This window comes from Haliotis rufescens, unplaced genomic scaffold, assembly GCF_023055435.1.
Source record: "Haliotis rufescens isolate VD_foot unplaced genomic scaffold, xgHalRufe1.0.p SCAF_61, whole genome shotgun sequence".
NCBI lineage: Eukaryota > Metazoa > Mollusca > Gastropoda > Lepetellida > Haliotidae > Haliotis > Haliotis rufescens.
This window is the reverse complement of record NW_025964346.1, coordinates 2,232,886-2,247,840: the sequence shown is the minus strand read 5'-3', so window position 1 is coordinate 2,247,840 and position 14,955 is coordinate 2,232,886. Positions and strand designations below refer to the sequence as shown.

The 14,955-nt window shown below is 39.1% G+C and overlaps 1 protein-coding gene across 3 annotated transcripts; it reads left to right on the top strand.

Moving 5' to 3' along the window:
* The first annotated feature begins 155 nt into the window (after positions 1 to 155).
* LOC124118673 (lymphotoxin-alpha-like) lies at positions 156 to 14,002 on the top strand. Of its 3 annotated transcripts, none has more exons than XM_048386897.1 (7): positions 156 to 1,346; positions 2,658 to 2,756; positions 3,654 to 3,798; positions 4,272 to 4,302; positions 8,760 to 8,861; positions 12,741 to 12,862; positions 13,216 to 14,002. In XM_048386897.1, the coding sequence occupies exons 2-7, from the start codon at positions 2,743 to 2,745 to the stop codon at positions 13,498 to 13,500; spliced, it is 699 nt and encodes a 232-aa protein (XP_048242854.1). In that variant the 5' UTR covers positions 156 to 1,346; positions 2,658 to 2,742; the 3' UTR covers positions 13,501 to 14,002. The 3 variants fall into 3 exon arrangements, with proteins under 3 accessions (XP_048242854.1, XP_046336837.2, XP_048242855.1); XM_046480881.2 differs by having other exon boundaries at positions 156 to 1,855; XM_048386898.1 differs by lacking the exon at positions 156 to 1,346 and adding an exon at positions 2,046 to 2,570.
* Positions 14,003 to 14,955: the final 953 nt, after the last annotated feature.

Genomic DNA, 14,955 nt, shown 5'->3' with positions numbered 1-14,955 from the left:
CCCCACTCAGACACAGTATACTGACTCCGAGACGACAAGTCCTTGTTTTAGCCCCTTAATGCCGAGCGTCAGACAGGGTAACAACAAGTACCATCCGTGAACGTCTTTTGGTATGACGCGGCCGGGGATCGACCGGGGATCTTCCGCTCTCCGGGCGGACGCTCTACCACTTGTTGGCACCGAACTTTCACGTTGTTATTTCTCCTGTAGAACATAAGATTTGTTTGTTGTTTAACGCCGCACTCAGCAATATTCCAGCTATATGACGGCGGGTAGAACATAAGAACCGTCTTGTAGTCTTCGTCCTTATTGTATAAAAGAGAGTTGTTGTCAATTTATTTCAGGAAACGGTCAAAACAACACCTAAATTGATAAGCTCACACTCCTTGCCTGAGACATATTAATCAAATTTGTGATGTCAAAAACTCATAAAAAAAAAACGTGTTCGATAAATATATCACAGACAAGGAGTGAGTATTTAGCTTATTATTAGGATGTCACATTAAACGTAATTAATCAGTATAACGCTTTACAGTCGAATTGGACATCAATAAATAAATTAGAATTATCAGTAGTAGTAGTAGTATACGTAGTAAATAGTATAACGGCGCCTGATATGAGTGGAGCGTCTATGCGGGGTTCAACCTCATCACGTGTGTTGTACAAGAATTCTGATTCTTTTCTAGCATCCTTGCAACAGTACTCAGAACAACAGTTTCTACATCGACGTTCTGGGTAATGTCGGGTGACGGGGGTCCTGGAACAACCACTCGGTATTTCGTAACTTTTGCTGATATGACTATTTGAAACTGAAAACCGATCAATGTTCGGAAAGAATACATATATTTAGTTGAATCAGAGATGGAGATTTGATACCTGTGACTGACCAATCAGAATCGAGAAATTACCCAGGGAACTCGTCAATGTATATTAATGACACGTAAAACCCATCTGATCATTGGTGGGAATAACAACAGGGTTCAACTAGGAATCATCCTCGATTACCCAGGGTTGCACATCCATTCTCCGATGTAAATACCCTGGTCACTCTCGCTACTATAATTACTGTTGGGTTCTCAGGGAGGAACGACATACGCGGAAGTAGGAGACGAGCCTGTCACTTGGCCGGCCGTTTATTCAAAACTGTCGCATGTTACATAACAGCACGTGACTACGCTTACCACGCAACTAATCACATTACAAGAGCGGACATCTGTTTTCCTGTCATGATATTATACACTAGTTACGGTGGTGAAGTGACGTGTGTTTCTTCTGATGAAAAAAGCAAACTATTGTTTCTGATACCGAGATTGTGTTGGTTAGTAATGAAGAACAACTGGCTACGGGTGAGACTTTATTCATTTAACGAATTTCATAAGTAATAGTCTGACGTAGGCCAAATGACGGATCTGTATTTCATTATATATACTTCAGTTTCAGAGTTTTCTGAATATGAGAAAAGTGACATGTTGTTGCAGTGAACATTACACTTGATATTTCACAACAGAGAACAGAACACTTTGACGGAACTATTGTCTTACAAGAGTTACCACCCCGCATAGCATCTCCCCTTTATCAAAGTGCCTAACGCATACACCTTACTGTTGACTTTCTATTTACGCAAGTTCCACATTCATATGGCAAAATAACGAAAGATGGTCATTTTTTAAAGTTAACATCGCTTCTTGCCGTTTGTTATTCTCTTGACCATTAACATGACCATGGAATATATGAATACACTACTTTCACTTTCTATAAAACTACAGGAAAAGTAAAGTGAAACTACTCGTGTCATTCACAGTCTGGTGATACAGTGTGTACAAGCATCACTACTTCAGTCTGACGGATTAAGTGTGTAAGTATCACCGTGTGTGTGTGTCTGTTTCTGTGTGGTTTGTGTCTGTGTGTGTGTGGTGTGTCCGTGTATGTGTGGTGTGTGTGTCTGTGTGCGTGTCTGTGTATGTTTGCGTGTGTCTGAGTGGTTTGTGTGTATGTGGTGTGTCCGTGTCTGTGTGGTGTGTGTCTGTGTGCGTGTGTATGTGTGTGTGCGTGTATGTCTGTATGTGTGTGTGTGTTTGTGTGTGTGCGTGTGTTGTCATGTCTGTGAATGTGAGATATGTCCACAAGACGGAATGTCAGGCTAGCTCCACGGGGATCCCTGCGTATTTATCGAGAGAGAACAGAATCGATATATTTGCTGGATGGAATCGAAAGCCGCAAACACGGTTTTCCCAATGAAAAACTATCAAGCACCAAAGCCGGACTCAATTCATCAATATAGAGTCCGGCATGTCGGATATATATATGTTGATCACACCTCCAGGAATTCCCTCAGGTTTCCTTCTTAATGAAGAAGATGAACCCGGACTTCTGCATGTTCATACTCATCACAAGTGTACAAGAGGCAGTCAATGTGGAAGCCGGGTGTCTTCTGTTAGCTCGCGAGAATGTACTCGTGGTGTTTATACGCCGCTTGCCCGGAAATGACACGAGAGGTCAACCTCCCTCAACAGGCAACTTGATTGGTTGTACCGCCAGATGTGAGGGAAATTTGAATTTGGATCTGAAAGGTAGTATACACGGTTTGTTTACAATGATTACGTTAAGAACAGTGTTTCTGCTATGTAACATGTATAACCCCCCTGATTGTGTTTCAGCTTGTATTCCCCCTGTCACTGTGCTGGACCTCAACGTGGTATAGGGGTGGCAACGTACTAGACGGCAAACGCAGCACACACAAACATGTCAACATTCAAGTAAGTCATCTCTTACATAATGTGATCTAAGGCTTGACGTATGACAACATTACTCTTGTCCATCCAGTACAAGTCAGAGATCCTGTTGTTATGGTTTTACTGGGTTGTTATCTCGTTGCTATGTTGAATATTCGAGTGAATACTTTGAATACTTTAAATTAATATACCCAAAAGTAACAGAGGCTGAATTATTTCACATATACGTTTTTTGTCGTTGTTTAGCTTTTCCAACGTAAACCTCGGAACACATGTTATCACTTGCACGTGAAACTCTCTACCATGTTAACTGAATGACAAAGTAAAAACTGGTGTCCGTTAGGGCCGTATATTTATTTTCACTTTCTTGAAAATTGAAAATGCTGATTTGAAAATTCAAGTTAAACATGTTGAAATTTGAAAGTACCAAGCTTGCAACTTCAAAATACTTATTAAAATGTCAAGTACAATATATATCTATACTGTACTTGACATTGTAATAAGTATTTTGAAGTTGCAAGCTTGGTAAAAGCTAAACAACGAAAAACGCATATGTGAAATAATTCAGACTTTGTCTTACACTGATTCGGGGCGGTCGGGTAGCCAAGTGGTTAAAGCGTTCGCTCGTCACGCCTAAGACCCGGGTTCGATTCCCGACATGGGTACAATGTGTGAAGCCCATTTGTGGTGTCCCCCGCCGTGATATTGCTGGAATATTGCTAAAAGCGGCGTAAAACCATACTCACTCACTCACTCACTCTTACACTGATTCAGTGGGCAATCATTCAATAAGAACATCAGGCATATCGCTATGTATAATAATACTAGGGATACTCAAGGGAATACTCCCCTTCAAATGTTTAACCTATGAAATCTGAGTCAACGTTTAAGCGAATTGTGACATATGTCCTCCTCTCACAGGCCTGTCATCGTGGCTGTGTCACTGGTGGTGTTGAACGCCATCCTGCTCGTGATACTGGTCACCATGGCAACCTACAAACTCACAGGCAACAGCACTGATAGAAGTAGATGCTCTCTCAATGTATCCGCAGTTCATGGACTGATGGTAGGAACAATATCCAGCATGCATTTAAAGTCATTTCATTATTCACAACTGCGCCCTTGTTTACATTTAATCACGAGCGCACGCGAATCACACCTACACCCCCACGTGCAGAACCAAAAAGCGTCCAAATCATTAAAAAAACAATGCAGAAACCAATTTTGTTGACTGTGTGCGAGATTTGATACTTACAGAAACACAAGATGCAATTAGAGAAACATCTCAGCCATTAACCATCATCTTATTGTCAAATTGTTTGATAGGCATTACTTAGAAGTTGATGGATGTCAAGATGACACAATTTTATGGATAACAACTTCTTTGTCTCTGTCAAACCACGGTATAAGGATCTATACCGAAACGTTGCTTTTCACAGTATTAAAGAAGTTGTTATCCATAAAATTGTGTCTATCTTGTCATCTTATTGTCATCATCAGTTTCATCTTGACAAGTCGCATCTTCCCCTCATGTTCCAGGTTAACGATGCATCAGCAGAGAGTCAGAGAGGTGAGATTCGCTTTTTTCGAGTAGTTTGTAAATTTGACAGATGTCCTCTGAATCGTGGTATTTGAAAGTTGTTATGAATATGCCTAACTCTACATCTACATCTACATCTACCTCTACCTCTACCTCTACCTCTACCTCTACATCTACCTCTACCTCTACCTCTACCTCTACATCTACCTCTACATCTACATCTACCTCTACATCTACATCTACATCTACATCTACCTCTACCTCTACATCTACATCTACCTCTACATCTACATCTACCTCTACATCTACATCTACATCTACATCTACCTCTACATCTACATCTACATCTACCTCTACATCTACATCTACATCTACATCTACATCTACCTCTACCTCTACATCTACATCTACCTCTACATCTACATCTACATCTACCTCTACATCTACATCTACATCTACATCTACCTCTACATCTACATCTACATCTACCTCTACATCTACATCTACATCTACATCTACATCTACCTCTACATCTACATCTACCTCTACATCTACATCTACATCTACATCTACCTCTACATCTACATCTACCTCTACATCTACATCTACATCTACCTCTACATCTACATCTACATCTACATCTACATCTACCTCTACATCTACATCTACATCTACCTCTACATCTACATCTACATCTACCTCTACATCTACATCTACCTCTACCTCTACATCTACATCTACATCTACATCTACATCTACCTCTACATCTACCTCTACATCTACATCTACATCTACATCTACCTCTACATCTACATCTACATCTACATCTACCTCTACATCTACATCTACCTCTACCTCTACATCTACATCTACCTCTACCTCTACATCTACATCTACCTCTACCTCTACATCTACATCTACATCTACCTCTACATCTACATCTACATCTACCTCTACATCTACATCTACCTCTACATCTACATCTACATCTACCTCTACCTCTACATCTACATCTACCTCTACATCTACATCTACATCTACATCTACATCTACCTCTACATCTACATCTACATCTACATCTACATCTACCTCTACATCTACATCTACATCTACCTCTACATCTACATCTACATCTACCTCTACCTCTACATCTACATCTACCTCTACATCTACATCTACCTCTACCTCTACATCTACATCTACATCTACATCTACATCTACCTCTACATCTACATCTACATCTACCTCTACATCTACATCTACCTCTACATCTACATCTACCTCTACATCTACCTCTACATCTACATCTACATCTACATCTACCTCTACATCTACATCTACATCTACCTCTACCTCTACCTCTACATCTACATCTACATCTACATCTACCTCTACATCTACATCTACATCTACCTCTACATCTACATCTACCTCTACATCTACATCTACATCTACCTCTACCTCTACATCTACATCTACCTCTACATCTACATCTACATCTACATCTACATCTACATCTACCTCTACATCTACATCTACATCTACATCTACATCTACCTCTACATCTACATCTACATCTACCTCTACATCTACATCTACATCTACCTCTACCTCTACCTCTACATCTACATCTACATCTACCTCTACCTCTACATCTACATCTACATCTACATCTACCTCTACATCTACATCTACATCTACCTCTACATCTACATCTACCTCTACATCTACATCTACCTCTACATCTACCTCTACATCTACATCTACATCTACATCTACCTCTACATCTACATCTACATCTACCTCTACCTCTACCTCTACATCTACATCTACATCTACATCTACATCTACCTCTACATCTACATCTACATCTACCTCTACCTCTACATCTACATCTACATCTACCTCTACCTCTACATCTACATCTACCTCTACATCTACCTCTACATCTACATCTACCTCTACATCTACCTCTACATCTACATCTACATCTACATCTACCTCTACATCTACATCTACATCTACCTCTACATCTACATCTACATCTACCTCTACATCTACCTCTACATCTACATCTACCTCTACCTCTACCTCTACATCTACCTCTACATCTACATCTACATCTACCTCTACATCTACATCTACCTCTACATCTACCTCTACCTCTACATCTACATCTACCTCTACATCTACATCTACATCTACCTCTACATCTACCTCTACATCTACATCTACATCTACCTCTACCTCTACCTCTACATCTACATCTACATCTACATCTACCTCTACATCTACATCTACATCTACCTCTACATCTACATCTACATCTACATCTACCTCTACATCTACATCCACCTCTACATCTACATCTACATCTACCTCTACCTCTACATCTACATCTACATCTACCTCTACATCTACATCTACATCTACCTCTACCTCTACATCTACATCTACATCTACCTCTACCTCTACATCTACATCTACCTCTACATCTACCTCTACATCTACATCTACCTCTACATCTACATCTACATCTACCTCTACCTCTACATCTACCTCTACATCTACATCTACATCTACCTCTACATCTACATCTACCTCTACATCTACATCTACATCTACATCTACCTCTACATCTACATCTACATCAACATCTACATCTACCTCTACCTCTACCTCTACCTCTACATCTACATCTACCTCTACATCTACCTCTACCTCTACATCTACATCTACATCTACCTCTACATCTACATCTACCTCTACATCTACATCTACCTCTACATCTACCTCTACATCTACCTCTACATCTACATCTACATCTACCTCTACCTCTACATCTACATCTACCTCTACATCTACATCTACCTCTACATCTACATCTACCTCTACCTCTACATCTACATCTACATCTACCTCTACATCTACATCTACCTCTACATCTACATCTACATCTACCTCTACATCTACATCTACATCTACCTCTACATCTACATCTACATCTACATCTACCTCTACATCTACATCTACATCTACATCTACCTCTACCTCTACATCAACATCTACCTCTACATCTACCTCTACCTCTACCTCTACCTCTACATCTACATCTACATCTACCTCTACATCTACCTCTACCTCTATATCTACCTCTACCTCTACCTCTACCTCTACATCTACCTCTACCTCTACCTCTACATCTACCTCTACCTCTACCTCTACCTCTACCTCTACATCTACCTCTACATCTACCTCTACCTCTACCTCTACATCTACATCTACCTCTACCTCTACATCTACCTCTACATCTACCTCTACATCTACATCTACCTCTACATCTACATCTACCTCTACCTCTACATCTACCTCTACATCTACATCTACCTCTACCTCTACATCTACATCTACATCTACCTCTACATCTACATCTACCTCTACATCTACATCTACATCTACCTCTACATCTACATCTACATCTACATCTACCTCTACATCTACATCTACCTCTACCTCTACCTCTACATCTACCTCTACATCTACATCTACATCTACATCTACCTCTACATCTACCTCTACATCTACATCTACATCTACATCTACCTCTACCTCTACATCTACATCTACATCTACCTCTACATCTACATCTACCTCTACATCTACCTCTACATCTACATCTACCTCTACATCTACCTCTACCTCTACCTCTACATCTACATCTACATCTACATCTACATCTACATCTACCTCTACCTCTACATCAACATCTACCTCTACATCTACCTCTACCTCTACCTCTACATCTACCTCTACCTCTACCTCTACATCTACATCTACATCTACATCTACCTCTACATCTACATCTACATCTACCTCTACATCTACCTCTACCTCTACATCTACATCTACCTCTACCTCTACATCTACCTCTACATCTACATCTACATCTACCTCTACATCTACATCTACCTCTACATCTACCTCTACATCTACATCTACCTCTACATCTACATCTACATCTACATCTACATCTACATCTACCTCTACATCAACATCTACCTCTACCTCTACATCTACCTCTACATCTACATCTACATCTACATCTACATCTACCTCTACATCTACATCTACATCTACATCTACATCTACCTCTACCTCTACCTCTACCTCTACATCTACCTCTACATCTACATCTACCTCTACATCTACCTCTACCTCTACCTCTACCTCTACCTCTACATCTACATCTACATCTTCATCTACCTCTACCTCTACATCTACATCTACATCTACATCTACCTCTACATCTACATCTACCTCTACATCTACATCTACATCTACCTCTACATCTACATCTACATCTACCTCTACCTCTACATCTACATCTACATCTACATCTACATCTACATCTACCTCTACCTCTACATCTACATCTACCTCTACATCTACATCTACATCTACATCTACAGTGTTGAATGTGTTTACAGTGGAAGCCTTATCGCGGAATATCGCCAACATCTACAACGACAGAGGCAACGTTGACAAAGCAGCAGCCCACATCATCATCGACCCTGGGGCTAAATATACAGGTAACACATGCAATATTCAGCATCACTGGTCATAACAAGTATAACACATGCAATATTCAGCATCACTGGTCATAACAAGAATAACATATGCAATATTCCGCATCACTGGTCATAACAAGTATAACACATGCAATATTCAGCATCACTGGTCATAACAAGAATAACACATGCAATATTCAGCATCACTGGTCATTACAAGAATAACACATGCAATATTCAGCATCACTGGTCATAACAAGAAGAACACATGCAATATTCAGCATCACTGGTCATAACAAGAATAACATATGCAATATTCAGCATCACTGGTCATAACAAGAATATTACATCCAATATTCAGCATCACTGGTCATTACAAGAATAACACATGCAATATTTGGCATCACTGGTCATTACAAGAATAACACATACAATATTCAGCATCACTGGTCATAACAAGAATAACATGTGCAATATTCAGCATCACTGGTCATAACAAGTATAACACATGCAATATTCAGCATCACTGGTCATAACAAGAATAACATATGCAATATTCAGCATCACTGGTCATAACAAGTATAACACATGCAATATTCAGCATCACTGGTCATTACAAGAATAACACATACAATATTCAGCATCACTGGTCATAACAAGAATAACACATGCAATATTCAGCATCACTAGTCATAACAAGTATAACACATGCAATATTCAGCATCACTGGTCATAACAAGTATAACACATGCAATATTCAGCATCACTGGTCATAACAAGAATAACACATGCAATATTCAGCATCACTGGTCATAACAAGAATAACACATGCAATATTCAGCATCACTGGTCATAACAAGAATAACACATACAATATTCAGCATCACTGGTCATAACAAGAATAACATATGCAATATTCAGCATCACTGGTCATAACAAGTATAACACATACAATATTCAGCATCACTGGTCATAATAAGAATAACACATGCAATATTCAGCATCACTTGTCATTACAAGAATGATGCATGCAATATTCAGCATCACTGGTCATAACAAGAATATTACATCCAATATTCAGCATCACTGGTCATAACAAGTATAACACATGCAATATTCAGCATCACTGGTCATAACAAGTATAACACATGCAATATTCAGCATCACTTGTCATTACAAGAATGATGCATGCAATATTCAGCATCACTGGTCATAATAAGAATAACACATGCAATATTCAGCATCACTGGTCATAACAAGAATAACACATGCAATATTCAGCATCACTGGTCATAACAAGTATAACACATGCAATATTCAGCATCACTTGTCATTACAAGAATGATGCATGCAATATTCAGCATCACTGGTCATAATAAGAATATCACATGCAATATTCAGCATCACTTGTCATTACAAGAATGATGCATGCAATATTCAGCATCACTGGTCATAATAAGAATAACACATGCAATATTCAGCATCACTGGTCATAACAAGAATAACACATGCAATATTCAGCATCACTGGTCATAACAAGAATAACACATGCAATATTCAGCATCACTGGTCATAACAAGTATAACACATGCAATATTTGGCATCACTGGTCATAACAAGTATAACACATGCAATATTCAGCATCACTGGTCATAACAAGTATAACACATGCAATATTCAGCATCACTGGTCATTACAAGAATAACACATGCAATATTCAGCATCACTGGTCATAACAAGAATAACACATGCAATATTCAGCATCACTGATCATAATAAGAATAACACATGCAATATTCAGCATCACTGGTCATAACAAGAATAACACATGCAATATTTAACATCACTGGTCATAACAAGTATAACATGTGCAACATTTAACATCAGATTCCATAACAAGAATAACATGGAACTATTCAGTATCAGTGTTGATAACAAGAATAACACATGGAATATTCAACATCACTGCTCAAATCAAGAATAACATGTGCGATATTCAACTGCAGTGTTCAAATCAAGAATAACATGTGCAATATTCAACTTCAGTGTTCAAATCAAGAATAACGTGTGTAATATTCATCATCAGTGTTCAAATCAAGAAAAAGTTTGCAATATTCAACATCAGTTTTCAAATCAGGAATAACATGTGCAATATTCAACATCAGTGTTCAAATCAAGAATAACGTGCAATATTCAACATCAGTGTTCAAATCAAGAAAAACGTTTGCAATATTCAACATCAGTGTTCAAATCAAGAATAACATGTGCAATATTCAACATCAAGGTTCAAATCAAGAATAACATGTGCAATATTCAACGGCAGTGTTCAAATCAAGAAAAACGTTTGCAATATTCAACATCAGTGTTCAAATCAAGAATAACGTTTACAATATTCAACTGCAGTGTTCAAATCAAGAATAACGTTTGCAATATTCAACATCAGTGTTCAAATCAAGAATAACATGTGCAATATTCAACGGCAGTGTTCAAATCAAGAAAAACGTTTGCAATATTCAACATCAGTGTTCAAATCAAGAATAACGTTTACAATATTCAACATCAGTGTTCAAATCAAGAATAACGTTTGCAATATTCAACATCAGTGTTCAAATCAAGAATAACATGTGCGATATTCAACTGCAGTGTTCAAATCAAGAATAACATGTGTAATATTCATCATCAGTGTTCAAATCAAGAAAAACGTTCGCAATATTCAACATCAGTGTTCAAATCAAGAAAAACGTTTGCAATATTCAACATCAGTGTTCAAATCAAGAATAACATGTGCAATATTCAACATCAGTGTTCAAATCAAGAATAACATGTGTAATATTCAACATCAGTGTTCAAATCAAGAATAACGTTTGCAATATTCAACATCAGTGTTCAAATCAAGAATAACGTTTACAATATTCAACATCAGTGTTCAAATCAAGAATAACGTTTGCAATATTCAACATCAGTGTTCAAATCAAGAATAACATGTGCGATATTCAACTGCAGTGTTCAAATCAAGAATAACGTGTGTAATATTCATCATCAGTGTTCAAATCAAGAAAAACGTTTGCAATATTCAACATCAGTGTTCAAATCAAGAAAAACGTTTGCAATATTCAACATCAGTGTTCAAATCAAGAATAACATGTGCAATATTCAACATCAGTGTTCAAATCAAGAATAACATGTGCAATATTCAACATCAGTGTTCAAATCAAGAATAACATGTGTAATATTCATCATCAGTGTTCAAATTAGAAAAACCCGTTTGCAATATTCAACATCAGTGTTCAAATCAAGAATAACATGTGCAATATTCAACATAAGTGTTCAAATCAAGAATAACAGGTGCAATATTCAACTGCAGTGTTCAAATCAAGAATAACATGTGCAATATTCAACATAAGTGTTCAAATCAAGAATAACATGTGCAATATTCAACATAAGTGTTCAAATCAAGAATAACATGTGCAATATTCAACATAAGTGTTCAAATCAAGAATAACATGTGCAATATTCAACATAAGTGTTATCTTACCATGTATGTAAAGAAACTGTGCAGGCGATCGAAATATTTTTTGAAACTTGTTTTTTTCATTCTTTAGGACATTTGTCTTAGTGTTAGTGTGCGATACAGCCGCACGTCACAAGGCCCTTCACGGGTGGCATGTTGCTGACGTTCATTGTATAGTCTCTGACATCATAGTGGCTTCCTGCAAGTGACGTACATTGTATAGTCTGTGACATCATAGTAGCCTCCTGCAGGTGACGTACATTGTATAGTCTGTGACATCATAGTGGCTTCCTGCAAGTGACGTACATTGTATAGTCTGTTGCATCATAGTGGCTTCCTGCAGGTGACGTACATTGTATAGTCTGTGACATCATAATGGCTTCCTGCAGGTGACGTTCCCACGCTGAGCTGGAGACAGGACCTGGACGCCACGTTTGTCAGTGAAAAGATGTCCTACACAGACGGGGGTCTGACTGTGACACATGGAGGCTACTACTTCATCTACAGCCAGGTAGACTCAATATAACATCTGCATTGAATACGATAACTTGTGGTGTGCCTCCACGTTCTCATTGTACAAACAGGCATCTACTACTAGACAGCAGACCTTCCGCTCTCCGGGACACCGAGTGTGTTTTAACCTTCTTATAAACAAACTTAATGCAGGAGTGAATATGAATGTAGGTAGAGCTTCGGACATATTGCTGTACACTGGAATAATCAAAGTCACCATGTGATTCACTTTAACTGGATAGTTTTAGGTTAAGTGGTTGTCATGTTGGTCAAATTGTCTGAAGGTGGACGTTGATGGTGTATATTATATAGTATGGTGTATATAGTATATTATTGTCTTGATTGCTACAGATCGTGTACAGTGGCAGCGGAACCCAGGAGTTGGACTATGGGCGGATCATTCACGCTGTGGTGAAACAGAAGGCGTCAGAGCTGGAGGAAGCACCAACACCCCTGATGAGGAACCTACAGTCCACCCCCAGCATCAGACGGGGACGTCCCGCCTACACCACCAGCAGCCTCGGGGCCACCTTCTACCTGGAGGCCAACACCAGGGTCAAGGTCATGTCCAGTGTTCCCGGGAACATCCATGTCGGAGCACCTCAGTCCAACTACTTTGGGATGTTCCTGATATAATGGCCAGTGTTCCCGGGAACATCCATGCCAGAACACCTTACCCCACCTACTGTGCCTACTGTGAGATGTTCCTGACATCATGCTCAATGTTCCCTGGAGGCGACTGTTTTGTATTCGCGGGAGGTGAATTGCGATGTACTTTGATGTTTCTTGTTGTTTTACTGTGTTTATTAAGGGATTATGACTGAGGGTCAGCGTTTGAACTTGACCTGTGCCCACCGAGAACAGTTGCAAGTCCATACCCTACTTCCAAAAGGGAAGAAATATGAGGATCAGCAGAGAGGACTTGACGATTTGAAGAGAAACTGCACGACCACTCAGTGAATGTATATACGCGAATGGCGTGTCACATGTTTTGAAATCAGCTCAACGTACGTGCAATAAGTCTATGATTTTAAATGATTTATTATAATAATATAATGTGCTATGTTTAAAATGTATTATTTGCATCAAGTGTAGTATATTTCTATTGTAAGGAGTGAATAAATCAAAGGTAATGACATATGACGTGGAGTATATACTTTTGATACGACCCTACCCACAGAAGACGTAAGCCATGCACCTCTCGTTGTGTAAGTCAGTTGGACAGCAGATACGCCCCAGGACGGCAAACAGCCAACATGTACTATGTTGTTATTCCCAAGAAAAAGTCTCCTTCATGAGATTTTTTACTTCCCTAGCTCAGGTTTTACATTTTCAACTAACACCGAGTAGAGGTCAGGTGAAATAGGGTTTAACGTCGCATCTAAGATTATTGCACTTATATAGCGATGAGAGAGAGAGAGAGAGAGAGAGAGAGAGAGAGAGAGAGAGAGAGAGAGAGAGAGAGAGAGAGAGAGAGAGAGAGAGAGAGAGAGAGAGAGAGAGAGAGAGAGAGAGAGAGAGAGAGAGAGAGAGAGAGAGAGAGAGAGAGAGAGAGAGAGAGAGAGAGAGAGAGAGAGAGAGAGAGAGAGAATTGTTTTGTAAGATTAAACACCCTTTCATCACCTGCCACGGTGGCTTGCCGGTTAGATACACTCCATCGAATATAATTCGTGTAAAACGTTTATGCATTTTGAAAGGATGTATATGTAAAAACAATCGAGGACATTCTTAGTTGGTATCAGCGTCAGGTGACATGCTCCTATTCCTGAGGAGTTATGGATTATGTGAACTTAACTTCAAAGCTTCGGATCAGACTGGTGGACCAGCTGGACGTTGGACAGGGAACGAGTGTACATGGGTTGCATTCAACACGCATGTTTCAGTATAACATGCAAGAGTCCTGTGTGCCTTTGTATGTCAGTCAGTCACGTAATGCTATTGTATATGTGGAGTCATACAGTCATGTGTATGTATATACGTAAGTACATGGCACGCCACGAGATTCTATACATATACGTGACAGATACAGGTCACCCAACACTTTGCACACTGACCTTGATTCTAGTCACGCACACATGCAAAGGCTTAGAT